The 27,699-nt window shown below is 46.5% G+C and overlaps 1 protein-coding gene across 6 annotated transcripts; it reads left to right on the top strand.

Annotated features, from left to right (window-relative positions):
• add1 (adducin 1 (alpha)) lies at positions 1-27,122 on the top strand. 6 transcript variants are annotated; one of them, XM_056577980.1, is made up of 17 exons: positions 5-122; positions 8,246-8,451; positions 9,585-9,747; positions 10,161-10,312; positions 10,597-10,677; positions 10,962-11,111; positions 11,653-11,796; positions 12,072-12,170; positions 12,696-12,869; positions 13,075-13,320; positions 16,865-16,960; positions 17,139-17,231; positions 20,364-20,520; positions 22,249-22,341; positions 24,073-24,088; positions 24,803-24,856; positions 25,499-25,587. In XM_056577980.1, the coding sequence occupies exons 2-16, from the start codon at positions 8,260-8,262 to the stop codon at positions 24,852-24,854; spliced, it is 1,908 nt and encodes a 635-aa protein (XP_056433955.1). In that variant the 5' UTR covers positions 5-122; positions 8,246-8,259; the 3' UTR covers positions 24,855-24,856; positions 25,499-25,587. The 6 variants fall into 6 exon arrangements, with proteins under 6 accessions (XP_056433953.1, XP_056433955.1, XP_056433956.1 ...); XM_056577981.1 differs by lacking the exons at positions 24,073-24,088; positions 24,803-24,856 and adding an exon at positions 23,311-23,344 and having other exon boundaries at positions 25,499-27,122; XM_056577983.1 differs by lacking the exons at positions 24,073-24,088; positions 25,499-25,587 and adding an exon at positions 23,311-23,344 and having other exon boundaries at positions 24,803-24,818.
• Positions 27,123-27,699: the final 577 nt, after the last annotated feature.

The raw sequence follows: 27,699 nt of genomic DNA on the forward strand, positions 1-27,699 counted from the left end.
GTGGATGGGCGGTGCGAGTAGAGGCGAGGATCCCCCTTATTATCAGTAGGGGATAAAATAGTGAAATCGCCTGGCATCTTCGCGGAGCATTGTTTTTATTGTATTGTTCCAGCGACAAGTTGGTACGTATTGAATTCAACAATGCAGTGTACGATCTCACGAACAATACGTGCAGTAGTGTGAATGTAATAACGAGGTTATGAGTTATTACGGTCTGTTTTCTTTGTGGTTGCTCCGGATAGCAAGCCCGCTAGCTACGTTGCTAATGCTAACGGTGCTCTGCGATCCATGGAGTCTGCAGAGGGGCGTGTGTGTTTGTGTGTGTGTGTTTGTGTGTGTGTGTGTGTGTGTGTGTGTGTGTGTGTGTGTGTGTGTGTGTGTGTGTGTGTGTGTGTGTGTGTGTGTGTGTGTGTGTGTGTGTGCGCGTGCTCTTTCTATGGTACTTTTGCTTTCAAGCTGGTGTCTGTCCGTGTGTTCCCGGTAACACTGAGGGTACGTTAACTGACCTTAGTTAATGCAGCGTTAACTAACACTTTAATAACGGTCTAGTTACCGTTTCCCTCTAAAGTCAGCCTAGGATGTGGTCGCTGTTGACCTCGGTGGTTCAGCTCCTGGTCATAGGACTGGATCATGGATGGTGGGGTCGATCGGTTAGTTGTGGTTACACTCAGCTGGTGATCGCTCGTCGTGCTTTAAATAGTTAAAATGGGAGAACGTCACTATCGATGACGCTGACTCATCGCTATGTCTGAAGATATGTGTGTGTGTATATATATATAGTATGCCCAGGTCTTGCTTGTTGTAGCAAATGGACGAGTTTTACGCTAGCTTTGAACGTTATTGCAAAAGCCCCCTATTACCCATAGGCTGTCCTATTGGCTGGTGTGGATAGATCCCACGTCTTTGTAGCCCTACATATTAAGAAGTCACTATAATGAAACCCTTGGAATGTTTCCAAAAAATGTTCATCATAGGTCGTCATTGGTTATCGTCTTTCCTCTTGGCCATTTGGTGCATCACTTGTTTAGGCCATAGTGTGTATTACATGGACTGTAAACTGTTAAGTCCTCCGACTAATGTACATGTCCTGTAAATGCAATCGTAAAGCCCCTCCCCCCTCGCTATCCGAGGATTAGCATAGTTTGACTACAACCCTAGCCACCAATATACGAGTCGGTCCGTCTATCTGTGTTTTTGTATGGGAAGGTAACTTCCTGTCCTATTGGGCGTGGGGGTTGTTTGGCGGGAGTCCATAACCCCCTGACTCACACACACTGTATGGGGGTGGGGGGGTTAGTGGACCCTTCGTCCACTCCCTTGACTGCAGTGCAGATGGAAATGTGTTCCTTATTTCAACTGCCTTTGGTTCACCGGCACTAGGCCTATATTACTCTATACTACCACCCTCCCTGCATGCAAACACCATCAGCCACAATCTTTGACCTCTCCTCTGCCACAGCACATTAGCTCAGGAGGAGCTGAAACAGTTATTCCCTTGTTGTATTAGATCATACTTGTGTTTTTGTCGTTGCTGAAATCTGCAGCAAAAAGATAAGAAAACACCATGTTGTTTTGCTGATGGTCTCGCCTCTTTAGGAATGGGCAAATAGACAAGCCTTCGAAGACGCCGTTGTTCAAATAATTGTTAAAGCAAGGACCAAACCCATCCTTTTGCTTTGCTCAACATAATCAATCCATAAGATTACATTGTCTGAGAAACATTTGAGTAGTGGCTGTATTATGGATACACCAAGGTTTGTTCTGTCTTTTGTGTCTTGTTTTGCTGTTTAAATGAGGATTAAACATTAGTTGAATGAATCTCATGTAGCATTTCTGCTGACCAAAGGAAAAATGTGGTGGGAATTATTCAAATGGACAAGTATGGTACCAAAGATAAGACTCTATTGGTCAATCACTGGGCTGGGAGAGACATATGAAACATGATTGATCTGTGCTGGCCACACACACGCAGAGAGCTAGATCGATGGAGAGAGCCATCAGCCGGTATAAAGGCATGAGGAGGCCACTGGCCTGCCATCCCCTCCCTTCTCTTCCCAGAGACGGCCCGCTCACACAGTGACCATCAGGGCCTTCGTATGGTCTTCCTCTTGCGGTGCGGCTCCATATTGATCGTAACCACTCTAAAGGTGCAGTCCACTCTGTTTCAAATAGAAGCTGGAGTATTAGTATGCTGTGTCATAACCCAAACCCTAATTACTCAATTATTACATACTCTCCATTGCGATCCCTTTTCTCCTGCTTTACTTCCATTGATTCCTAACCCTCTTTGGTTAAGTCTTTAGTTTACAATCCAGGGTTGGAGGTGGTGTTCTTCATAAGAACAGGCTTTATTTAATGAATCAAAGTAATTGGAAACTGCAGTGATATTAGATTCTCAGTAATATGATCTATTGTTTCGGTAGACGATGTACAGGCTCCTTCACTTTGCACCGGGGTAACACAGACACACAGATAACGAGCACCCTGCTGCACATCGCTAAAAGGCCACTAGATGCATTCCTTTCCCCTCCGTCACTTGGTCAACAGTGTGGGTTGGCTATTAAACGCACGCGACCCACTCGTACATGCACACACCCACAATAAACAGCAGGCTGCTTGTGGGATACTCTTGCCCTGAAATGACATCCAATGCGTCCGGCTTTGAGATATAAGACCCTCGCTGGATTGGCCGTCCCTTGAATAACCGAAGACGTCATTAAACCCATAGAGACAGTGACCCACAGCCTCATAGAAAAGTCAGAATGCTGTACTGTTTTGGTATTTAAAGGCTTTTTTGTGGTGCTTCCATGGGTGTCTGCTAGACTGGCATATTTTTGGAGCAAGCTAAATCGATGATTGAGGATTTTCTTCTTTGTCTGTACATATTTTCATGAGAGCACACTGTTGTTGAGACGACCATTTTAATCACGGCGCCAGTCTCCAGAGGCAACAGGGAAATTCCATTCAAAGGCAAAACTGAGAAAGAAAGAGAAAAGCAGACTGTACCTCCATACATCCACATAATATCTTTATGTACAGATTTGTTAGTTTGGTGTTGTTGCTGCTTAGCTTATCTATACATATATTTGCCCTTACTACGATCTTTAAGAAAGTTAACATGATTTTGGTGAAGGGTTCTACTCCCAGTTGAATTGTTTTGTTTTCGAACCCAATCTTTGCACGCTACATGTAGGCGTCTTTGAGCAAGGTGCCTGCTTCTATCAATGACCAAACATCATCATAAACGAAAAGAACAAAAAATTGAAAACTAAGTCACAAACTTACTTATTGGATATTGTCTATTCAGTGAACAACACATTCCCCAATTCTCTTTTAATTACTGTATGAATCGGAGGCATTATTATTGCCACCAAAGGAGCAATAGCAAAAAAAAAACACTTCATCTACAGTATTTGCATATTTACTTTCGTACACGACTAAACTTGTCGCTGGAACCAGCTGTTGGGTATTTCTTTTTTTTTTCTGTATTGAATATAGGAAATTTCAATGAAGCGTGTTGTTTCTGCTTGCTTATGGTCCTGACCTGGTGACCTTTTGGCCCTCTTCAATGTCGTACTTTCTGTATATGTTACTGTCTACTTGACGGAACTGCCTGGTTGCATAGGATGGTACAACAGGCTAGGCCACAGGGCCACTGGTGTTGTTCCCAAACTGGGGTTAGAAAGAAATGGGTGTTATCTGCCCTGACGTAATGCTTACAGCTGGCCGAGTATATAGGTTGTTGATGTTCCTCGAGGTCGGTCTGGTCGGAACATCAGTTGGATCGCAGACTTTATCAAAACATGGGTGTGGTTGTTGCGTCGATGATGTCATCCATTGGTTCTTCGTAGGGACATTTTGAAGCCTGAAGTTTGGCTTGCCGTTCTGCACGTCATGTGGGGAGAGGGAAACCTGGGCAGAGCTGATAATCAGTGGAACCGATCTAGATCAGCAGCATGGCATTTCAAAGTAACCATGCTACTAACATTGGTACTTGTTTATCCTGGTTCATGGTTCCACTTTGAGTGGCCATCGACATCCACTATGTTTAAATATTCAGTTCTCCCTCCAGATGACCCTTTGTACTAGAGCGAATGTCATGAATTCAGAGTTTTTTTTTGGCACAGGCAACTGGTTTGCAAACTCTTCCTTTATTTCCATGCACAAGTCATGCTGGTTCAATAATTACTTCTTGTGGTTGGAAAATCACACATATTTTATATTCTGTATAATTGCTGCATTATTCTATAATGGTTGGACCAATGCATGTGCATTCTATTATCTATAATTGGATAAAGCATATGATGCATGGCCATAATATTGATTAAAGGTCAAGATTATAACATTACATATAAAATGTTCTCCTATCTGTAAATGATGTCTAACTACATGTGTGCTGATTTGCTGTTTTTAAAAAGTGCATGTTTCCACACAGACTGGCTTGAGCTATACGATCAGCTGTGCTTACATAACAGTCATGGCTGAAGACCATCTCCAGTTTCCATGGTAATGAGTTTAGTTTCCATAGTGATCGATCGGAGCGGTCCTATCTTCCTCCACATTTTAACACGTTGCTCATCAACATGTATTTTAAATATGACAGTATGTGGTTTTCAATAAGCATAGCTTCAACAAAAAGGAAGAATGGAGTATATCCTGTTACCCCATAGCTCTGCAACCTCCTGTAATTGTCTAATGTTGGGATGTGCTCATATTGTTGGTAACCTATGCTCTTGCAAATGCGAACTATGAGGCTCGTCTAATGCTCCTGTATTCAATGTTTAGGCAAGATCTCCAAAAGTTGTATGACATTTCTGCTATAAAATTGTAATCTATGGTTGGAAATATATAAATTCTAAATGTTTGATGATTTTAACTTGATAACTAAAGCCTATTTATGAACAAACACGTTATCTAACGTTATCAAATTACTGTACAGTAAGGGTTATCACAGTTCACACACTTAATGGTGAATGTTTAATGTACATTTTGTTTAATTAAACTACATCCTCCATTCAATGTATGTATCTGCTGGGAGGAGCTTTGATTTGAGGCTCTAAGTCACTCTCTTACTTGCAAAACTAAAAGTAAAGCTCCAGACTCAATGTCTGTAAGTGCAGAGTCAGGCGGACAGAATAAGAATCGTTGACGAAACATTACAATCTCCTCGTTTGTGGATTCTGCCTAGTGGCAAAAAGCTGACTTCATTCTGGTAATTGCATTATCTTGTCTTGTGCCCGCAGGAAAACGTATCGGGAAAAAGTTATTCTGTGAAAAGCAAAACAATATCTTATTCATAACGGAGTACGGGGTTGAGGGTTGGTTTATTAATGAGCACGTTTGGCAACCGTACTAAGGTCCATCTCTGTTGATGCATTGAAGCGTAACTAATGACCCAGTTGGCTGGAACAAAACATGGGGGCTCTTCAACACCAGATCTGTTTGAGGACAGGCCCTGGGCAGCGGTCTGGTGCAGGCCACTCCACACCAGAACTGTTGGAGGGAAGGCCCAGTACAGCCGTCTCCTGTAGTCGTTTTTCACTGCCTATACTTTAACCCAATTTATTACGAGATGTTTCAAAGGAAGAGACAGAAGGAAGATGCCAGTGAGCCGAATCAAAGTGGATTTATTGTGGATGAAGAGGGCCCCTGTGTGGTTTCTAAGATGGAAGTGTTCCTCGGTGCTTCGACTTCCATGGCAACAATCTGGAATTTCTTCAATCGAGGAAAACGTGAGCTGGTGCCCACTGCCCACGTTTGGGATCGGAGCCCATTTCTAGTGTAAAATTAGCAATAACGTGTTGGTTACGTTATGAAGGTGTCAAGACAAATCGAGGAGTTAAGATGGTCATTGTTGCAGTGTGAACACGTTTACTTTTTATCCGTGACTAAAGCTATTTGCCAGTACCAAAGGTGTCGATTTAATGTTTTTGGATTTAGATTAAGAGAGAAATAGATATGATTGAATTGAGAAATGATCTCGCATTATCATCCAATAACATCATACAGAGTATTAAAAACTCTATCTAACTAAGTACACACTGAGAGGACGATTTGTGTTGTGTTCGCGGTCACATGCTTTTGAGTTTGACTCTCAGTTGTCATGGAAGCGGAGGGGACAGTTTGAGCTATTTTTTAAGTAATGGTCTATCTACACACTGTAGTCCATTGTCTGAATAAGGGTGAGTACCACTCCAATCACGGCAATTTAGAGTCCACAAAATTGGGCTGTTGGCTTCTTGTTTCAGGCAGTCCTGGCGTGAACATGATACAACTGGGATCACCCATAGCCCTGGGTTTGTATCCAAAATGTCATCCTGTTTCCTGTGAGGAAAACACAGGCGGTGTCTCAGTGTCCCTTTCCACCTCGTCCGGGCCTCCGCTGTCGGGTGCGGAGGACTTTGTGATTTCACCCCTTCTGGAGGGGTTTGAGCCACAGGAAATCAACAGAGGGGGGAACAGGTCATCAATACCAATCCCTCTGTCCTGAGAGTGGCAGGACAGGAAGTAGAGTCGAAGTCAGGGGAGGGTGTTGTCTAGCTCACTCAACATGCACTTCTACAGTATCTACTGGGTTACCTCGAGGAAGCCTCTCTCACTGTCCGTCAGACAGCTCTGGGCTCGGGCTCCCAGGGGCCTCTCATCCCCGCTGACCACTTCCTCTCTTCCGGACACGCCTTGCCTTTGAGAAGCCTGATTGAGTGGTACCATTAGGTGACAGGGTGTACGGGTACAGGAGAGTAGGTGGTTAATGGAATGAATCAATGATCATACGAGATTGATTATAGATGCTTCCCTTTGCATAGTTTCCTATTAGTTTCTAATAGTTTCCTTATTGTTCTCCATTTCTTACTTTCTTTTATCGTATTATGTCTCACTCACTCACCTCACTCACTCACTCACTCACTCACTCACTCACTCACTCACTCACTCACTCACTCACTCACTCACTCACTCACTCACTCACTCACTCACTCACTCACTCACTCACTCACTCACTCACTCACTCACTCACTCACTCACTCACTCACTCACTCACTCACTCACTCACTCACTCACTCACTCACTCACTCACTCACTCACTCACACACGTCAATACAAAGTCCTATTTGCTAGTGTTCAACTGTGTAGAATAGCACAAGCAGGCAAGCTTAGCATATGTCAATATAGAATAGAATCTTTATTTGTCATTGGGTTAAATACAATGTATTTACACAACGAAATTAAGGTGCAGATCTTGTTCAGTGCTTTTTTTAAAATAAATAAATAGAATACAGTAAGAAATATTAGTAATAAATATATAACAACAATAAAAACAATAACCCCAATAACCCCTCCCCCCGCCTTCCACTTAACTGTGTATAGTCAGATGCAGCTATTTAACATAACCTCTGAACCGTTGGAGAGGGGGCGGCTGATGCTCAAGGATGTGTATGCAGAGCACGTCATGCACTAGTACTTCTATCTACTTCCTTCTTTGTCCTATTTATTTTTGTGTTGCTCAACTGGTTGAGCATGGGTTAACACTGCCCTGGTTGGAGTCACACTGGGGCAGTGGGGCAACCTTTGCATGCACTCATGGTATTACACTTTTTTTGGCTTCCATCCAAATTCCTCCACTTAAATAGATGAGGAGATTGGTGCCTTATTCATCACAAAGTGTCCACCAAATGACATACAGTATAAAATGTTAGCATTCAACTGAATTGTTTTCTGATGGAAAACTTATTTTCGACAACCGGCGTCGTTCTATACATTATCCCGCTTATTACACGGCTACTTGCCTAAACGAAAAAATAACTTCATGGTGTGTCTTTTTACAATTTATTTGTAACCATCATTCGTAGTGCTGATCAGCAGAGAAATAGTCTGCCGTTGACGTCGCTCAGCAACCGAAGACAATGGGGTTCCCAAGGTTCCGGACTACTTGCGGAGTGATACCAAAGACGTCATTAGAGGCAAAAAAATCATTTTTTTCCCTTGACGGCGGTCAATTATACTTAGCAACGGTGAATTATCAAATATAATTCACTGCCGGAAGTTGTGAAGGGCCCATGCGAGTGAACGGAGTGTTCCACGGCATTGAGAAGAGCCGTGTAATAAATCGATATAACTTCAATCTAATATGATGTGGTACCCCAAGGTCCGGTTCGAAAAGCGTGCAGCACGACTTTTTCAAAACTGTAACCCCCCCCCTTCTCTCCTCCCCCTCCCCCTCCCCCTCCCCCTCCCCCTCCCCCCGCAGGAGGTGAGTCCAGGATGAACGGCGATTCAGGCGCAGGGGTGGTGACGGCCCCCCCACCCACGGCCCCCCACAAGGAGCGCTACTTCGACCGGGTGGACGAGAGCAGCCCTGAGTACCAGCGGGAGAGGAACATGGCCCCAGACCTGAGGCAGGACTTCAACATGATGGAGCAGCGCAAGAGGGTCTCCATGATCCTGCAGAGTCCGGTGGGTGGGGCGCGCACACGCACCAGCACACGCATAAGCACACACACACACACACACACACACACGCACACACACGGGCACACACACACACACACACACACACACACACGGGCACACACACACACACACACGGGCACACGGGCACACGCATAAGCACACAGACACACACACACACACACACACACACACACACACACACACACACACACACACACGGGCACATGCATAAGCACACACACACAGACAAGCATAAGCACCCTCATAAGCACACACACAGACGCATGAGCGCACAAACAATGCATACGCACACTCATAAGCACACACACACACACACGCATGAGCACACAAACAATGCATACGCACACGCATACGCACACGCAAGCCACACACAGAGGTAAACTCGCATGCAAGTATGTTTTGACTATGAACATGATGATCCTCCATGAAGTTGTGTCTCAACATTTTTGTACATGAGGGTCAAAAATGAGAAAGGATAACAATATTTAGTCACAAAACGTATTTAACAATGAATTGGACATGACGAGTTATACAGGTCCCTTTTCCCTTGTTTGTGCTACTGCTGTAAATAGGAAAAAGATCTTCTCAACATGTTTGTCCACTAGGAGGAGCCAGAGGGTTCTAGCTCAATGGACAGCTGAGCATTTAGACGATGATATTTTTAGGTATATGCAGTTAGTTGTCCACTGTTTCTATCAAATGAACATCAGCAAAGAACGACTATTGGAATGCAGCGTTTGAAAATAGGATCAATGTGGGATTATGTACGCATCAAGGTTACCAGTGGTGTGTCCAGATCAGTGTAACACATTACAGTATCAGCTGTCAGCCAATAGTTAACCCTTCAGCTATCTGCTAGAACTAGCCCTGTGTATTCTCGCTCTATGCCCCGCCCACGTGATGTGTCATGTGACCTGCCCTTAAAAGAAATAACATGGAGTGGAAGAGGCAGCTGAGCCAAGGATAGCCAAGTGTAGGCGTGTGTAGAGGAGGGGACGACACTCAAACCGCAACCGCACGGCAGTTGGCTTCCTCTCGTGTGCGCTCTTCTTCGCCGCTCTTGGATGTCCGCGGCGCCTGTGCCTGTGCCTGACTCCGTTTTGATCCGTCTGCAGGCGTTCTGCGATGAGCTGGAGACCATGATCCAGGACCAGATGAAGACGGGCAAGACCCCCACCAGCCTGCTGGCCCTGCAGCAGATCGCCGACTTCATGACCACCAGCATGCCCTCCATGTACCCCGCGGCCCCCCAGGGAGGCATGGCCGCGCTTAACATGAGTGAGTCCCCCCCCGACCTGCCTCACGGGCTGAATGGCGTTTCTCTTCATGTCGATTATTAATGTATATGCATGTTGAAATGTTGACTAATATGTGTTCCATACAAGGGACTGGCTTTTTTATGTTCATGATGTACAGGAGCGTTGACTAGTGTTTGTTTGACAGAGGGTGTCAAAGTGAAACACAAATAGCAATGTTGTTTTGTGTGTTATAACCTTGAGAACATCCGTGATGCATGTTCTATGACATATGAGTAGGAGACCCGATGCATAATGATCTGCTCCTCGGTTTGTTGACCCTCTCCTCTCATATTCTCCTCTTCCTCTTCCTCCTCCTCCTCCTCCTCCTCCGCCTCGTCCCCCTCCTCCTCCTCCTCCTCCTCCTCCTCCTCCTCCTCCTCCTCCTCCTGTCAGGCCTGGGCATGGTGACCCCGGTGAACGACCTCCGGGGCTCTGACTCCATCTCATATGACAAGGGCGAGAAGCTGCTGCGCTGCAAGCTGGCCGCCTTCTACCGGCTCACCGACCTGTTCAACTGGTCCCAGCTCATCTACAACCACCTCACAGTGAGTCAGACCGGTCCTCATCAGCAAGGCCTCACACAGACGACGGACTGATGTAGTCTGCAGGGTTTTAAAGAGATTTATGTTTTTGGTTAGTTTTGAAGCGCTTGGTCCAGCGTTGGTGTTGGAAGGTTTTGTTTGCGAAGGTTTAGCGTTGCATTTCACTCGAGCAGTGTGTAATTGATTTATGAAAGGGGGACATTTGAAGGTTAACTAGATCTTCTAGATGATCTTTGAAATCTAGATCACCTCATCAAACCTCATCTAATCCTGCTTGATCTTTTTAGGTCAGGGTCAACTCGGACCAGGACAACTTTCTGATTGTCCCCTTTGGGCTTCTGTACAGTGAAGTCACTGCTTCCAGTCTGGTAAGGATTTTTTACAATACTTCAAAAATAGTAATTTTTGTAGATGGTACATTTCACTCCTCTTGACTCAACATTTTCATTTGCAATCTTGAAAAATGTTAATGCGTCACATCACATCGCTAAACTTGCATTCAGAACACACGCACACACACACACACACACAGACACAGACACAGACACACACAAACACGCTCACTCTCTCAATCACCACTCTCTGGCAAGAACACACTCTGGCCTGTGTCTGGAGGGGAGATCTCTAACCTCCCTCCGTTGCCGTGTCCCAGGTGAAGGTGAACGTGCAGGGGGAGATCGTGGACCGGGGGAGCACCAACCTGGGCGTCAACCAGGCCGGCTTCACGCTGCACTCGGCCATCTACTCCTCCAGACCCGACATCAAGTGCATCGTGCACATCCACAGCTCAGCGGGCGCCGCGGTAAGGAGCACGCTGGACGTGACGCGGTCCCCACCCTCTCTGCTGGTAGTGGGTTTAAGGTTAACACCAGTCTGGGGGATCAAACCAGTGTAACCATATCTCCTGGCTACCCTAAGACATTTGTTACCAATAGAGTCAAAACCACTTAGTTGGGCCAATTCTATCTAAAGGCTAATTTAGGGTTCCACATCGACGCAACGCAAGGGGTTCACTGACCCATTACGTCCTTGCGGACCCTTCTTGCATCCATCGCAAGGGTCTGACGTGCGCCTCCCAAAAATAGTAACCTTGTGTCAAGGCGGCGCAGCAGCAAGGACTGTGATTGGTCCGCTCACTAAAACCTGACGCAGAACCAAAACGGATCACGACTACGGCATAGCGCCTGCGTGATCATTGCGGTGCGTCAACGTGGAACCATAACTGGGCCGTCAGAGCATTTATGCATCAAGGCCCCCTCCCAAGAATGTAAACAAAAGCGATGAAGTGATGTGGATGGTTGCTGGTCCCAGACTGCTCACGGTGGCTCACCTGGCGTCCACAGGTGTCGGCCATGAAGTGCGGCCTGCTGCCCATCTCCCCGGAGGCCCTGTCCCTGGGCGAGGTGGCCTACCACGACTACCACGGCATCCTGGTGGACCAGGACGAGAGCGTCCTCATCCAGAAGAACCTGGGGCCCACCAGCAAGGTAATGGGGGGGAGGTGTGTGTGTGATGATGAGGTGTGTGTGTGTGTGTGTGTGTGTGTGTGTGTGTGTGTGTGTGTGTGTGTGTGTGTGTGTGTGTGTGTGTGTGTGTGTGTGTGTGTGTGTGTGTGTGTGTGTGTGTGTGTGTGTGTGTGTGTGTGTGTGTTTGAGTCTTAACAGCACAACACTTCTGTTGCGGTCTTCTGATACAATTATTGAACAGTATAAATCAATCATTTTCATCACCAACCACACAAACTCTCTGTGACCCTGTTCAGGTGCTGATCCTGAGGAACCATGGCCTGGTGGCCGTAGGGGAGACGGTGGAAGAGGCTTTCTACTACATCCACAACCTGATCACCGCCTGTGAGATCCAGGTAAACACGGTCACACCCCTCCTCTATTCTTTTCAGGGCACGCACGCTTGTTCTGCCTGATCTTAAAGCTGTGTGTGTGTGTTTTGGGATCGCTGTACTGAACAGACTGACTTTTATCTTTCTATGTTTTTTCTTTGTTTGTCTGTCTGTTATTTTTGATTTTTGTTTGTCTCTGTGTGTATGTCTATCTCCCTGCCCGTCTGTCTGTCTGTCTCTCTCTCTGCCTCTCTTTCTCTCGTTGTATTTCTCTTTCTCTCCCTCTGTGTGTGTGTGTTTGTCTCTCTCTCTCTCTCTCTCTCTCTCTCCGTGTGTGTGTGTGTGTGTGTGTGTGTGTGTGTGTGTGTGTGTGTGTGTGTGTGTGTGTGTGTGTGTGTGTGTGTGTGTGTGTGTGTGTGTGTGTGTGTGTGTGTGTGTGTGTGTGTGTCTCACCCCATCTGTCACTCTCTATCTCTGCTCTCTCTCACTGTCCCTCCTTGTATCTCACTCTCTCTCTCCCAATGTGTGTGTCTCTCTCTCTCCCTCCAGGTGCGGACCCTGGCCAGCGCTGGGGGTCCAGACAATCTGGTGATGCTGGACCCGGGGAAGTACAAGCAGCGGCCGCGCGTCCCAGAGACGCCGGGCGACGGGACCTCCACGCACCCCAAGTGGCAGGTCGGGGAGCAGGAGTTTGAGGCCCTCATGAGGATGCTGGACAACCTGGTAGGAACCAAACAAACCTAGCACCCTCCCCAGGGGTCCGCCTACACCACATTTGGTCGGTTTCGACTGTGGTAGCGTGACCCCTCTCGACAGCCTCAACCCGAGGCGACCAGCACGACAGAATGTTTTGATCGACCCTGACCCGTTTGACGAGCCCGACGACGTGTCCCCTCTGTGTGTGTGTGTGTGTCCTCTCGGTCCCCAGGGCTACCGGACCGGCTACCCCTACCGCTGCCCCGCCCTGCAGGGCAAGGGCAAAAAGTACAGCGATGCCACCGAGCTGCCTCCCCACGCCCACTCCCACGCGGGCTCCTACTCCTACGGGGAGGACAGTGACTCAGGCACGCGCTCCCCGCTGAAGCACAGCTTCCAGCGTGGCCAGCGGCCCGCCGCCCCCCCGCTGAGCGAGGAAGGGGCCGACAGCGCCAGCAGCCCCAAGGCGAAGGCTAAGGTGTGGACGAACATAACACACGATCACGTCAAACCCTTGCTGCAGTCGCTCTCGTCCGGTGTCTGCGTGCCGAGCTGTATTACCAACTGCTTGGTCTGTCCCTCAACCTTTACTGTTCCAATCCTACTGTAGAGTGCTCTTGGTTGACATAGATGTGTCTGTGTGTGTGTGTGTGTGTGTGTGTGTGTGTGTGTGTGTGTGTGTGTGTGTGTGTGTGTGTGTCTGTGTGTCTGTGTGTCTGTGTGTGTGTATATATCCGCGCCGCTCCCTTGGTGCGGTGTATATGCACGGGTCGCGTTGGGGATGGCATTCTGAGACTCTCGGAGAATGTTAGCGTAGCGTGGATGCTAATTCGGTTCCACACGGACACTGCACTGTCTGAAGTATTTTTGGACATTTCTTAGAGTCTTTGCGACTTTGTTTACATTTGAAGATCTTTATTTCCAACAAAGCAGTCATAGTGATATATTTACCCTCTCTAATCTCCTATAAATTGGATATACATAGTAGGATAGGTTAATAGATTAGATAAATAGCTCTCCCCTCCTAAAGCTTCAAGATGCCACTCCAGTTGCCGCCCCCAGCGCATGCTCTTGATGTTGCATGAGATGCAGTGAAATGCATTGTGGGTGTTGTAGTTTTCCCCCAGAGGCGCTAACCGCAGGAGGCGTGGCCCGGGCCCGTCACTGTGCAGGCGGATGTCACCAGACGTCAGCCGTGTTATTGTTGCATGTGTGCAAGACCCCCCCCCCTCCCCCACCCACCACTTTTAGTCACTGATAGTCGTACATGTCAATGTCTTTTGTCTACGCATCTTAATGTTGCCGTTTTGTAAAGAAGTTAATACAGTGAGAAAAAAACGTAAAAGTAGTGTATGCAAGTGAATCTAGGGTAATTAAGAAAACCCCCTCCGTCTTAAACGTTCAGTGTGTAGAATGTAGTAGCAGCTAACTAAGGAATAAATGAGTTGAACCCAACACAATCGGTTATCTTTGTCACCATTGACACTAGATGTTGTAGGAAATGGCAGAGATAACTACTTTGAGTTATCGAACAGGGAATCAACCTCGAAAAACAAACCTCCAAAACATGGATGTGTTAAAGGACCCACACCCACTTAATCATCACATCCCCCGTAACTGCAAACTAGCATTCACTACACGGTTTTAAACTCGGATTAAAACTCCATTAGTACTCCATTAGATATTTTGGTGAACGGACGGAGCAGGCTCACCTTCCCCGCTATAAGAGGTAGTCTGAAAGACGGTTCAACTTCTCCTACACTTATAGATTAACGCAACAGTGTGAAGCACATTTCATATACAAAATCGCTCATTATACAATTTTTAAACAACAGAGCTCAATCAAATCAGTCAACACACTTTTCCTAGCGATGGGAATAGCGACCGCCTGCCTTCCTACAGCTCTGCCCAAAACACAGCTTCATAAACGCATTCTCTCTAGGGCTGTTTATTCTCGGCTACTTAAGAAAAATGGCGCTCTGTGGACCAAGACCCGCCCCCTAATTAATTTAAAGGGCTCATTCTAGGGTAACAAAACACAACAGTTCTTATTTTACCGGGATAATTCGCTGGGTGCCAATCCATTCTACACACTGCACCTTTTGACCTGACAGTATTTTACGTTAGAAATGGCGATTCCTAAATGAAGTTATTGTCCCCCAAAGTGTGCATAATTGCACCTAACACACGACACACGTTGGACATGCTGTGCGTCGTACAGCAGCAGCCAATAGGAGCAGCCGGTGTTAAGCCATGACCTCTACGTGGGGTCCCTTCAGCTCTCTAACTCGCGCCCGAGAGCAAACCTCCCCAACTGCCATCCCCCCAAATAAACCCCCCGCAACCGCTCCTATACCGTACATTTCGGTTTGCTTCATTTAATTTCCAGTTTTAAATTGTCTATGATCCCCCCCCCCCCCCTCCTCGAGGTATGACATATCATCCAGTCGCACGTGTGGATCTATCTGAAGCCAGGCAAATGACGTTGACCTTTGACCTTTCTTGTTGGGATAGTAGGAAGTGTTGTGTTGTGATGTGAGGCTCTTACTCAGTGAGTATTAAGCGTCTTATGTTCACCCCCCCATACTCACTCGAACCCTCTCCTCCTCCCCCCCTCCCTCCCTCCCTCCCTCCAAGCTCTACAAACAAGTCATTCAAATTCTCTTCATCTAGCTCCTAGTTTGGCTCTTTTACAGCTCAGCTTCAAGTCTAAAGGAATGAATCCATGCGCTTATTTACAGTTTCTTTAAGGCGTATATCTTGATTCATCTAAAATATGTCTGGAAATATCTGCATGGAAGCACAGCATTCTTGTTTTGTTTTGTTATCACAGCTGCTCATTCAATTACATTGGTCCTAGAAATTGGTATCGATTTTATTTTCCAGTCCAATCCCAGTCCCAATGCTGAGCATTAGCACGTTAGGAAAAAGTCCAAGTCAGCTTGAATAGTTTATTCTCTTTTAGTGTTTTTGGTAATGCAATCAAATAAAAAGTGTGTGAGGCTTTTACACGGCTATACACAAGTGTGTTTATCTGTAGGAGGTGTAGGGTTGTCCACAATGTATGGAGGTCAACGATGACTATAGAATACATTTTTATGTTGTTGTCTTTGGCGGAGCGGGTGGGGCCTCTCTCTCTCTCTCTCTCCCTCTTTCGCTCTCTCTCTCTCTCACTCTCTCTCTCTCTCTCTCTCTCGCTCTCTTGCTCTCTTTCAATCTCACTCCCTCCCTCTCTCTCTCCCGCTCTCGCTCAGTATCTGTGTTGTCCTCGTCGTCTGTATGGTAATGACTTTGGTGATGCCAGCTCACTGCCAAGCCCCGCCCCCTCCCCGTCACTGACCAATCCCGCTCCGTAAGCCCGCCTCCATCTTCCATCGGCCATCCCCCCCACACGGCGTCCCTCACCCCTCCTCCCCTTTTCCCCACCCCCTCCACCAAGTTTGCATCCGTTTCCATCTTTTCCGTTGGTCCTTCAGTGTGCCGATTGATTACTCTCATTAAACAATCTTAAAGTATATCAATGGTGATGATGATGATGAACATGAGGGAAGACCGGTTGTCGGTAACGCAGTGGAGTGGAGTTATGGCTATGTTCGTCCTGGAGGCCTAAGCATACAACATGACCTATGGGCAAAGTGATACTGTGTTTGACAGATGGCATACGTCTAGTTATCATAACTCAAACTTGCCATGAGACGATATTGACGGACCTCTCTCCTTAAGATAGGACTTTAGTTTTGTTGTTGTTGTGGTGCGTTGTAGATGTCATCATCATCTTAGATGGTTATTTATCTGGAGTTTGAATTCAGTCTCAGCGCATCATCATTGGTACACTGGACAGAGGCCATCTTACCATTCAGTTATTTTACGGTCACCTTCTCTGATTTCAGTTTGATCAAGCATGACTCTTATTGTATTGTTCTCGCCTGTGTAGTAGTTTTGTCTTTACGTGTGCTATTGTTTATATTGGGTCTGTTTTCCGTTGGCTCGACCCTTGTTTTAACTGCGTCTCGATCCCACAGTGGACAAAGGAGGAGGGGCAGCGCCAGGCGGCGGTAGCCAATCAGTTCATCCCCATGAACACCAACTCTAAGGACGTCCTGGAGATGAGGAACAAGGTAGACCCACCCCTGACGTACAGCAATGCAAAAACATCATGATCAATTAAAGCACTACGATAACTAATTTTGGGGATACTGTGTGTTGACTCCTCATTCTATGTTTCCTAACGTTACGTCATGTTACTCCAGATTCCTCCATTAATCCTCTCCTCTCCGCCCTCTCTCTGTGCCCCAGATTCGAGACCAGAACCTGCAGGACATCAAGACCGCCGGGCCCCAGTCCCAGGTCCTGTGTGCCGGCTCGGTGACTGAGCGCACCTTCACCCAGGTCAGTCTAACCCCCTGTCTCCACCACAAACCATCCAGACTGTTGGAGTACCCTAGGTCCCGCCCACCACCATAACCAACCATACAGACTGTTGGAGTACCCTAGGTCCCGCCCACCACCATAACCAACCATACAGACTGTTGGAGTACCCTAGGTCCCGCCCACCACCATAACCAACCATACAGACTGTTGGAGTACCCTAGTTCCCGCCCACCAACATAATCAACCATACAGACTGTTGGAGTACCCTAGGTCCCGCCCACCACCATAACCAACCATACAGACTGTTGGAGTACCCTAGGTCCCGCCCACCAACATAATCAACCATACAGACTATTGGAGTACCCTAGGTCCCGCCCACCACCATAACCAACCATACAGACTGTTGGAGTACCCTAGGTCCCGCCCACCACCATAACCGACCATACAGACTGATGGAGTACGCTAGGTCCCGCCCACCACCATAACCGACCATACAGACTGATGGAGTACGCTAGGTCCCGCCCACCACCATAACCGACCATACAGACGTTAGAGTACGCTAGGTCCCGCCCACCAACATAATCAACCATACAGACTATTGGAGTACACTAGGTCCCGCCCACCAACATAATCAACCATACAGACTATTGGAGTACACTAGGTCCCGCCCACCACCATAACCAACCATACAGACTGTTATAGTACGCTAGGTCCCGCCCCACCACATAAGAGACCATACAGACTTTTACAGGATGCTAGGTCCCGCCCACTACATAAGAGACCATACAGACTTTTACAGGATGCTAGGTCCCGCCGACCACATAAGAGAGCATACAGACTTTTACAGGATGCTAGGTCCCGCCCACTACATAAGAGACCATACAGACTTTTACAGGATGCTAGGTCCCGCCCACTACATAAGAGACCATACAGACTTTTACAGGATGCTAGGTCCCGCCCACCACATAAGCGACCATGCAGACTTTTATAGTTCGCTAGGTCCCGCCCCACCGCCATGACCAACCATACAGACTGTAAGAGTGCTTTGTCCCGCCCCAACACTATGTATTGCAGTGTGGTACAATCCATTGAGGTTTTGCTTTGAGTGTCTATTTGTTTTTCGTCTTGGACATAACAAGAATTCAGAAAAGCTTTTTAGTTTGCTTTTTTATTTTTATTTTGACAGCAAACTGATTCTACAATTGAATTAGTTTCTGTGTTGAATACAATATCTATCATTATATGCAGTACATCCTATAACGCACCGCTTGAATGAATAGTATACTCTAGTCAGTAGAGTGGGGGCTTGAACTGAGGATACCAATGCTGTTCACCAGTACACAATCACCTATTCAATATCATTTGGAGAAACATAAAGAGTGGCTTAAAGCTCAGCAGACAAAAGTGTTCTGTGTTGCTCCCTAGAGCAAGGAGTGTAACTGACCTTATTCTCTGACCGCAGAAAGTGTCTCTCTGGCAGGTGAGTAGCACGATGTGGCATCATGCTAGCCGTCATGCTAGCTGTAATGCTAGCCGTCATGCTAGCCGTCAAGTTCAGGATCCCTACATCTTCCCCCGGTTACTTTATGGCTGCTTATTATTTAATTTAATTCTATGATTCTCATTTGATTTGTCCTTTTGCTTGGGAAACCGTGTAATTGACAAACAGCGAGTTTGTCTATATACCTGGAAGGCATTTTCAATGGAGTGCAGTTTGCATGTTGTACCTCTATTTGGTGGTGTGCTCAACACATACACACACCATTCATTGATGATACATGCGCAACAGATGGACTGTGGCCTGAACATCATACACCTTTTAAAATGCATCAGGGGGGACTTTAAAGCTCTAGGGCTTTAACATGCACATTGCATGATGAGAAAGTTGGTGTGAACCAAACTACTGCAACTACAAGATATTAGACTAACAATGCATGATTATAGTCTTTTGCTTCCGCACCTTTCATTGATCATTAGCTCCTCGCAAAAGTGTGTGTGTGTGTGTGTGTGTGTGTGTGTGTGTGTGTGTGTGTGTGTGTGTGTGTGTGTGTGTGTGTGTGTGTGTGTGTGTGTGTGTGTGTGTGTGTGTGTGTGTGTGTGTGTGTCGATATACCTTGATGTGTGTGTGTCTGCAGGCGATCATACTTACAATTGTTTGTGTGCGCACATGTTGATATGTGTGGGTGTGGACATCTGTTGTATATGTGTGTAAGCGTGTGTGTATGTTTGCGTGGGTATCCATACTACTAACAGTAACACTGGTGCATGTGTTTGTGCCGGCCTGAGGACCTGTGATTGTGTGGGCGTCTGAGCGCTGGGTCTCCCCCCACTGGGTTTACATTGCAGGACGCACGTCGGTCCGACTGTACGGAAACTATCGAAGGCCTTGAGGGCTCCAGCGGCTCCTATAGTCCTGCTAAGTCTTTTAGAAAGGTACTTCTATAGCACCCGTTGGAACACGCATCTCACATCGATTATAATCAGAACTTAAACACCACCGTAGATCTGGGAACTTTTGGGAAGACCGACGCACTGTGACTGGAATTACGTTCCCCCAGACCCTAACTGGAGATCTGGTGACACAAGGCAGGATCATTGTATTAAATGACCTCAGGATCGGGTGAGATGTACCCCTAGCATAGCCTCCTGGTTTGAAGGATTTGCAAAGAATAGATTTGAGATTCAGGGACTAATTAACATTTGTTTTTATTATTTTTAAAGTGGAAACTGTTGGTGGGATTATGTGAGATGGTTTTCCTGTCATAATGTATTTTTTTTTAATCTTTCTTTATTCTAAATACGTAACATTTTCCTGAAACAGCATGGTTGGCATTCACTAATCGTATTCCTTGCCCTTATCTAACCCAACCAAGTTAAATTGAGGTGATTTTGTATGTTCTTTCACATAGGCTACCATGTACGTAAATGTATGTCTAAGGGTAGGTCTAATTCTGTTACACCATGATACTAGATCATGCAAATAAAAACATACCGATCATAACAAATTATTTTGATTAAAGGAAAACTACTGAAAGCAAAACGGTACAGAATTACAGAATGTAAGAAATATCTTTTCACAATCTTTCAAATCCTAAACAGGTTAAACCTTTGGTGCTCTTTGTTTTTGTCATGTCTCCTCTTGGCCTGCAGGGGGAGCTGGTGACGGCCTCCAAAGCCATCATCGAGAAGGAGTACCAGCCAAGGGTCGTCATCAACAAGCAGGGCCCCAACCCCTTCAACCGGCTCACGGACCAGGAGCTGGACGCCTACCGCAAGGAGGTGGAGCTCAAGCAGAAAGGCCCCGAAGGTAATGGAGCACAAGGGGACGCGCAATCCGCAGAGAGACATCCTATGTGATGGATCGGGGTGCACTTTGACATGTCATAATCACGCTCGAGAGAATCACCCTTATCATTTTACTATTTGTTTCTGATGATCATTTCGTCTTTTATTCCATCTGCTGTATTTCTTATTTTCGAAAGCACTAGTATGTGAAGGGTTTGCGAATAAAGCCATTCCTAGGTAAAGGTTACCCGATGACCCCCCGTATTACTATTTTACACACACACACACACACACACACACACACACACACACACACACACACACACACACACACACACACACACACACACACACACACACACACACACACACACACACACACACACACACACACACACACACACACACACACACACACACACACACACACACACACACACACACCCCTCAGTGCCCGGGAAAGGTGACCAACCGAAGTCGGAGTCGACCGCATGTGACGGCGCACACTCCCGACAGACAAAAGAAGAACCCTCCTCCAGCCTCCCGCTGTCTGTCAGTACACCATCATCCTCTTCCTCTTCCTCATCATCGTCCACCCAATCAGAGAGCGCCGCGCCGCCTGCCGCGCCCGCAGCGACTCCGCTCACCCCCTCCTCCGTCTCTGACTCGGCGCGCACCCCCGTCGAGCCTGAGCCGGCGTCCGGCGGTAACCGCGGCGACGGGACCGCCGACCCCGGCGACGAGGAGGTCCCGGAGTCCCCCGAGAGGGAGTTCCACTGCGCCGTCCTCCGAGCGTTGAGCAAGGAGGCGCCCGGGCTGGAGAAGGGGGAGAAAGAGGGGGCTGACGCTGAGGCCGGCCGGGGTCCAGGTACAGCAGAGAGAGAGAGAGAGAGAGAGAGCCCCCACGGGGGGGCTCTTCTGCTGCTAGAGCAGCCAGACCCTCCTTTCCCTCTTCCGTCCCGCCTTCCCAAGCTCCTCATTCAACTCATCCCCTCTCTACTGGGACCCAGAGCCCTCCTCCTCATTCAACTCATCCCCTCTCTACTGGGACCCAGAGCCCTCCTCCTCATTCAACTCATCCCCTCTCTACTGGGACCCAGAGCCCTCCTCCAGTCGGGTGTGGGGGTGTGTGGTGCTGGTTTAATGGCGGGCTGCTCTGTGGTGTTTGATGGGGTGGTGTTTGATAGCGCGTAAGGCGGTGACCTTGCGCGCCGTCATGCTGTCTTGAATCCTCCCTGAAGTCTTTGCTTGGTTTTATTGTTTCGACCGACGGTCACAATGCATTGGGTCGTATGGAGATATATGATGCATGGAAGCCCTACAAGATCAATGAACTTAGGACAAGTTTGTGTCACAACAAAGGTGTTACATCATCAACAACAACAAGGGGATCTCATGTCGGGACACAAGCAAAGGTTTTCTTACGTTTTTTCCTTCTAACCTCAAGTCCAGTCTTGAAACGGTGTGCTTTTGGGTCTGGCTAGTGCTTGGTTGGTTTTGTGACGTTATTAAAAGCCTGTTTTTAATAACGTTTCTGGCCGATTGACATAAAGAATGTTGGTTGTGGGTGTTCTGCTTTGGCTTTACTATCTCTAAAGTCAAAGGAATCCTTCCCTGTGTGCCTCTTTTCCCGCCTGCTTCCGGCGGGGTTACGGAAATGTTTGGAAGCCCTCATAATTCATCCTTATGTTTATACGTCATAAATGTTGTTGATGTGTGTTTGATCGTTTATTTTCGTCTTCCCCATCAGACGAAGAGCACCCCGCTGAGGAAGAGGAGGAGGCCAAGCAACCGGACCCCACCTGCACTCCACCCAGCACCCCGGTCCGAGCGGAGGAAGAAGGTACGTGGCCCACTCTGATCACCCTGGCTGCCATGGCCCGGCCTGGGCACAGCATGGATTCCCCCCCCCCCCCCCCAGCTGCCTGGAGGTTTGGCTTGGGTTGTTTTGCCTGTGAGTGAGCGTGAACAACAAGAACAACGCAGGCGGAGCGTGGGGTGGTCTCGGGGGTCCGTCTCAGCGTGTGTCGGGGGGGGTTCCGGTGCGTTTGTGTTGTGTTTTTTATTTTTTTAACCAAACGACTCTTTTTGAGAGGTGACGTTTTGTGTGGTTGTTGTAATAACCGGCCAAGAGGTTAGCTGTGTGGCGTCGTGGGTTTTGGATGATATTCATGCAAAACCGTAATTAGGTAGAGCACAAAGAAATAAGCGAAGACGACGCGCACATAGGTAAGGGATCTATATTAGAGCAACTTTACTTGATGCTTAACATTAAGTGGAGGTAACCGTCAGTTCCCTCTTGGTCATTATTACCGTTGGATTACACCTTTACTTAGCGCCATCCGCCTCTTAACATTAAGGCTGGTCGGCCTCAGAAATAATATCAAATAAATAGATATTCTTTGTTATTAAATGTAATCTTCTTGGAATTGAGCCATGACTCTTGTGTAAGGTTATAAGGTTCATGTAAACACTAGTCTAGTTTGAACTCGTATCATACAGCACAGCGAGCTAGAGATAACGAGTGGGGAGAGAGGGAAGCATCTAGGATTTAGGACCCATGGGGTGTAATCTAATATGAACAATATTATAACACATGCCTTTCGATGTACGATCTCCTTTCCCCTTTCACTTCCATTCTCCATCTTCCGGGTTCTCCCCCTGAGGAATGGAATCTCTCCATTCCTTTCTTTTTTTTTACCATTTTCCACTTTTTTTTACTTAACGCAGTGCCTGTGGTTTGATCTGCATAGACATTTGTTTCTACTTGTGCTTGTTTTTTTTCCTTCTTTGTGGCTGCGTGCTCACTCAGGAGATGGAAAAGCAAAAGAGTACCTGTTACCATAGTAAGTACGTCCAATCCCCATCTGAGTCTCCCGTTAGCCCCGCCCCTTCCTCCCACAACTACTCACCTATCACGTCCATGCCTCAGTACTGACCCCGCCCCCTACCTCCACTACCAACACCAACTGCATGACTGTGTTCTTACTAACCCCCGATTGGCTGTGTTGACGCCCTACCGCCGCCAATCCCCCGGGGGCAGTCTCTCTGACGACACCAGAACCCGTTCCTCGGTTATTGTTGTTGAGGCGGGGTTTGTTTCACAAGCACCTCCCTTCTCCCTGGAGTGATCGGTAGAAGGACCAAGACACAACGGCAGAAGTAATTGTGAACACAAACGCCCAATGTTATTGGCTGTTTAGTATGTTTGGCCACTTTAATTGACGCAGTCACCTACTTGACTAAATACATAGTCGTTCAAAGAAAGACATAACATTGTATTGTGATATGCGTTGGTAGTGATGCCAAGAATGACCACAGTTTCTTCTTCTTCTGTGGTGCTCAGGGAAGCGGAGAAAGCCAGGTGAAACAAACCCCCCCTCAGCATATAAATCCAACCTCCTTTTACTGTGTTCGCTAACCTTCCTACCCTGCATTCAACCACTGTCTCACAACCTATCCTAACACAAACAACCAACCACCTTACCCTATATGTTATCAGTCATGAAACAACAGGTAATGTATGGGTCCTTTTCAGAAATGTTGTTGGGTTTTCTGTGTGCTCTCTTTACAGATGAGTCGTTCACCAGGTAAAACAAAGTGTTGGAGTGTGGGCTCTACAGGCATAGCGGCATTTCTAATAGTCCTTGTATTTTGGCTCAGATTCCTGCTGTTGATAACATGGCTCTCCGATATACCAGCCATAAGGCCTGGCTGTGTGGCGTTTATTATATGCCTTCAATGTGTCCTATTAAAAACAAAGGGATAATGCTCTGTGTTCGTCGATGTGTTGACATTTTGAGTCTGTTAGCATGCGTGTGCTCTAAGTGGCTATAATTGTTTGGCGCTATTGAGTGCTAGTGTGTGCTTTTCACAAGGCTTGGGGCAGCGGACTGCGTGTCGTGTTTGTGGCTGATTAAAACGCTGCCATATTTGGTTCGGTGTCCCTGTTGGACCTGTTGAATGATGGTGTTGTCACAGCGCTTATTAATGCCCCCGAGTTGTTATTTATTGAATGTCAAGTGTTTCTATAGAGCGCGATCGCGAGCGTGGCATATTGTTGTAATTATTCAACGTCTGAGATTAATTTGATAGCTGTGCTTCCGGTAAACAAACTGAAATGCGACAGTGTGACTGTGAGACTGGCTGGCTTATTATACAAGTCCTAAGCTATGGTTATCACGCGGCTGTGAGGCAGATGCACCTGTGCTTGTCTTTATATCGAGGTCGCTACTACTGCTGCTGCTGCTGCTGTGGTTCTTCTGGATCTTTCTAGACACTTGTATTTATTCTTTCTTACACAGGGTGCAAATGAACACGAGAACCGCACTCCTTAAGATTTGCCTGTATAAATGAAGGTAAAATAAGAGTTGGAGTGAACATGTGATTACACATAAGGAGGTTTTGTGGCCTTTTTTTTAATAAGATGGAGTGGTTGTTGGGGAAGGAGGCATGTGAGAAATGATGGCAATCTTATCCTTATGAAAAATAAGATGAAAAAAAAAGATGAGTTTATTGATCCCGGAGGAAATGATTTAATGGCTCTCAGGGGATTTCGGTGGATGTTTATGAAGTTAGCGTTGGCTTTTTTGTCATCCCTGAGCATTGGGTTCCTGTGAATGCTTAGCGTAGGATAGTTGAATGTTTGTGAACCATCTATTCTACAGGTTATATTTTAACTTCTTTCTTAGCTTTTTGAAGGTAAAAAAACGACGTTTTCTTTTAATACGTTTGTTGGTACATTGTAATAATTTTGAAACTTGCCTGTTCATAGCTTTTTAAAAAAATGTATCTTCTCTAATTATTCAAGGGCGCAAATTCTTTTTTGGGCATTCAGTGTGTTAATTGTCTGGCAATGTTGTATCAATGTGGCTACGTTAATTCCTGCGGTCAATAATAATAATCATAGCAGTCAAGGTGAAGGCCCATCCCGCAGACATGTCAACTCTATCCACCCACTGACTAGCCCCTCCCCTCGACCTCCTTCCCACCAATCACAGAGTCCCTCCCGGATCCCACCTCCAAGGACGAGAGCGACGGCGCCACCCTCCGACAGACCCTGCCCGACCTGACCCCGGACGACCCCTCCGACGCCGCCCCCGCACTCCCGGAAGCCGAAGACTCCGCCCCCGCCCCGGTTGCCACAGAAACGGTGGCTGCGCCGGAGGAGGAGGCGGCGACGGATGCGGTAGTGACGGATGCGGTAGTGACGGATGCGGTAGTGACGGATGCGGCGGCGGCGGAAGGGGAGGAGCCCGGCGAGGAGGACGGCGACGAGTCCCCCAGCAAATCTCCCTCCAAAAAGAAGAAGAAGTTCCGCACTCCGTCCTTCCTGAAGAAGAACAAAAAGAAGGCAGAGGCCTAGAGGAGGAGAGCGATAGGTCTGTCATGAGGGGGGGGAAGTCTGGCTTACATCTCTTTTATTTTATATATATAAATATAATATTTTTCGTCCTCTGCCATTTCACCCACTGCGAAAAAAAGCCACTCACAAACTTGGAGTCTGTTATTTTCAACGTTTTGATATTAGATTCATCATTGGCTTATTAACCTGCGCCTCCTTGTTAGAGTGTGCCAATTTTTTATACAGCATCAAGCAACAGGTTGGGCGGCTTTAGAAATGTTTGGAACTTTTAGTGGCTTCTTAGGTCAGAGTGATTTAATCACTAATTTTGTTTTTGCCTCTGCATTTTATTTTTGTGCACGTGTAACTCCACATGTTCGCACACTGGATGTGTGTGAACATGTTGACTTCAGGCTTTTATTGTCCTGCCTTTAACATGTTGCTCTGTTTTTACTGATATGAACTGGGATTGTAACAAAGGACTTTTGAGTCTTCTGAGTATAAAAATGCAAAAAGAATAGCCTGAAAGCCTGTTTCCTCTTACTGGTTCCAAAGTGGAAAACTACAACTCCTAAACCCGCTTGATACAAGATACAAGCAACAAAGTCGGCCATCTTGTGTTGAGAAAATTATATGCTTAATCCATAGTCAAAATAAAATCTGATTTCTATCTTCTATTGCAATAACCCATTCATAACCTAGTTCCCACTGCTCCATTTTTTTCAAACCAACCTATGAAGATGTTTTTCAAATTGATAGAGCAGTATGCTTCGCTGTAGGATAACTATATGAGCTTTAACTTGCGTTGCTATGCGCTTGATGCGAATCTCGAAGGGTGACCGATATACAGCTAATGTCAAGGATTACATTTTTGACAGTATCGCCTTATGTGCTGTTCAATATGAAGGAATGTGGTAAAAAAAAAAACTGGTTTGTTCACTTTTTTCAGTTGCTTTTACCTTTTTAACCGGCTTGCTTTTGACATGGGTGCTGTCTTCTTCTAAATACAATGAAAAGCAGAGTCCACACACAAATGTCTCATGCTGAATGAATGGTGTCTCATATTTGATGTTATTTTCAGCTCTCGTAGACCTGCATTACGTCTGTGAAAGCACTGTGAACCGGTCTTTCTTTCTAAACCACTTCTTCTCATGTCTCAGTCACTATTCGAATGTTGCAATCTATAAGAATAGGCAATGTTTGGGGTATCACTTAGAGAGGGTTTTTCGTCCTGAAAGCTGTGCAGACACTTCCCTGTGAAAAAAAAAAAGAAGTATTTACTCTGTAATATATAATCGATGATGGGAACACAATTAGTTTGTTTTGAGCTTGCCAGATTAACCACTCCGAGACAAGAGATGAAATATCGACAAACTCTGCCCAAGGGAATCGACGAGTTATGGCTATGAAATGTTGTTTCCTTTTTTTTTTTTCTTTGAACAACATTAGGTACCAAATGGGAAATTGAAGGTTGACAGTGTAGAGGCCTGATACATCCTTGCTTTTGTTATATAAAAAAAACTACTATGGTGTATTTACGATGTGTCATGCAGGCAGAGGAAGTCTAGGCCCATATAAGGACTGCATGGCATTAACCTGCATATTGCTGTACTCCCTTACATGACTGTAAACTCTCGCGACCCTACACTATTGTTTTGTACTTTTTGCATTACTGTGCGCATTATACATGATACTAAACTACTTGTGATGAAGCTTTTTGTTCTATCCACTATTCAATTTTTCTTTTGATTCACACACATTTATGATGAATTGTATTTACAGTCTGACCCATTTTCCATTTTTATGTGTTATCCTGCATCTATAGACTTGCAATCAATGATTCTTCATGGTACTGTT

The sequence above is a fragment of the Gadus chalcogrammus genome, chromosome 19, assembly GCF_026213295.1.
Source record: "Gadus chalcogrammus isolate NIFS_2021 chromosome 19, NIFS_Gcha_1.0, whole genome shotgun sequence".
Taxonomy (NCBI): domain Eukaryota; kingdom Metazoa; phylum Chordata; class Actinopteri; order Gadiformes; family Gadidae; genus Gadus; species Gadus chalcogrammus.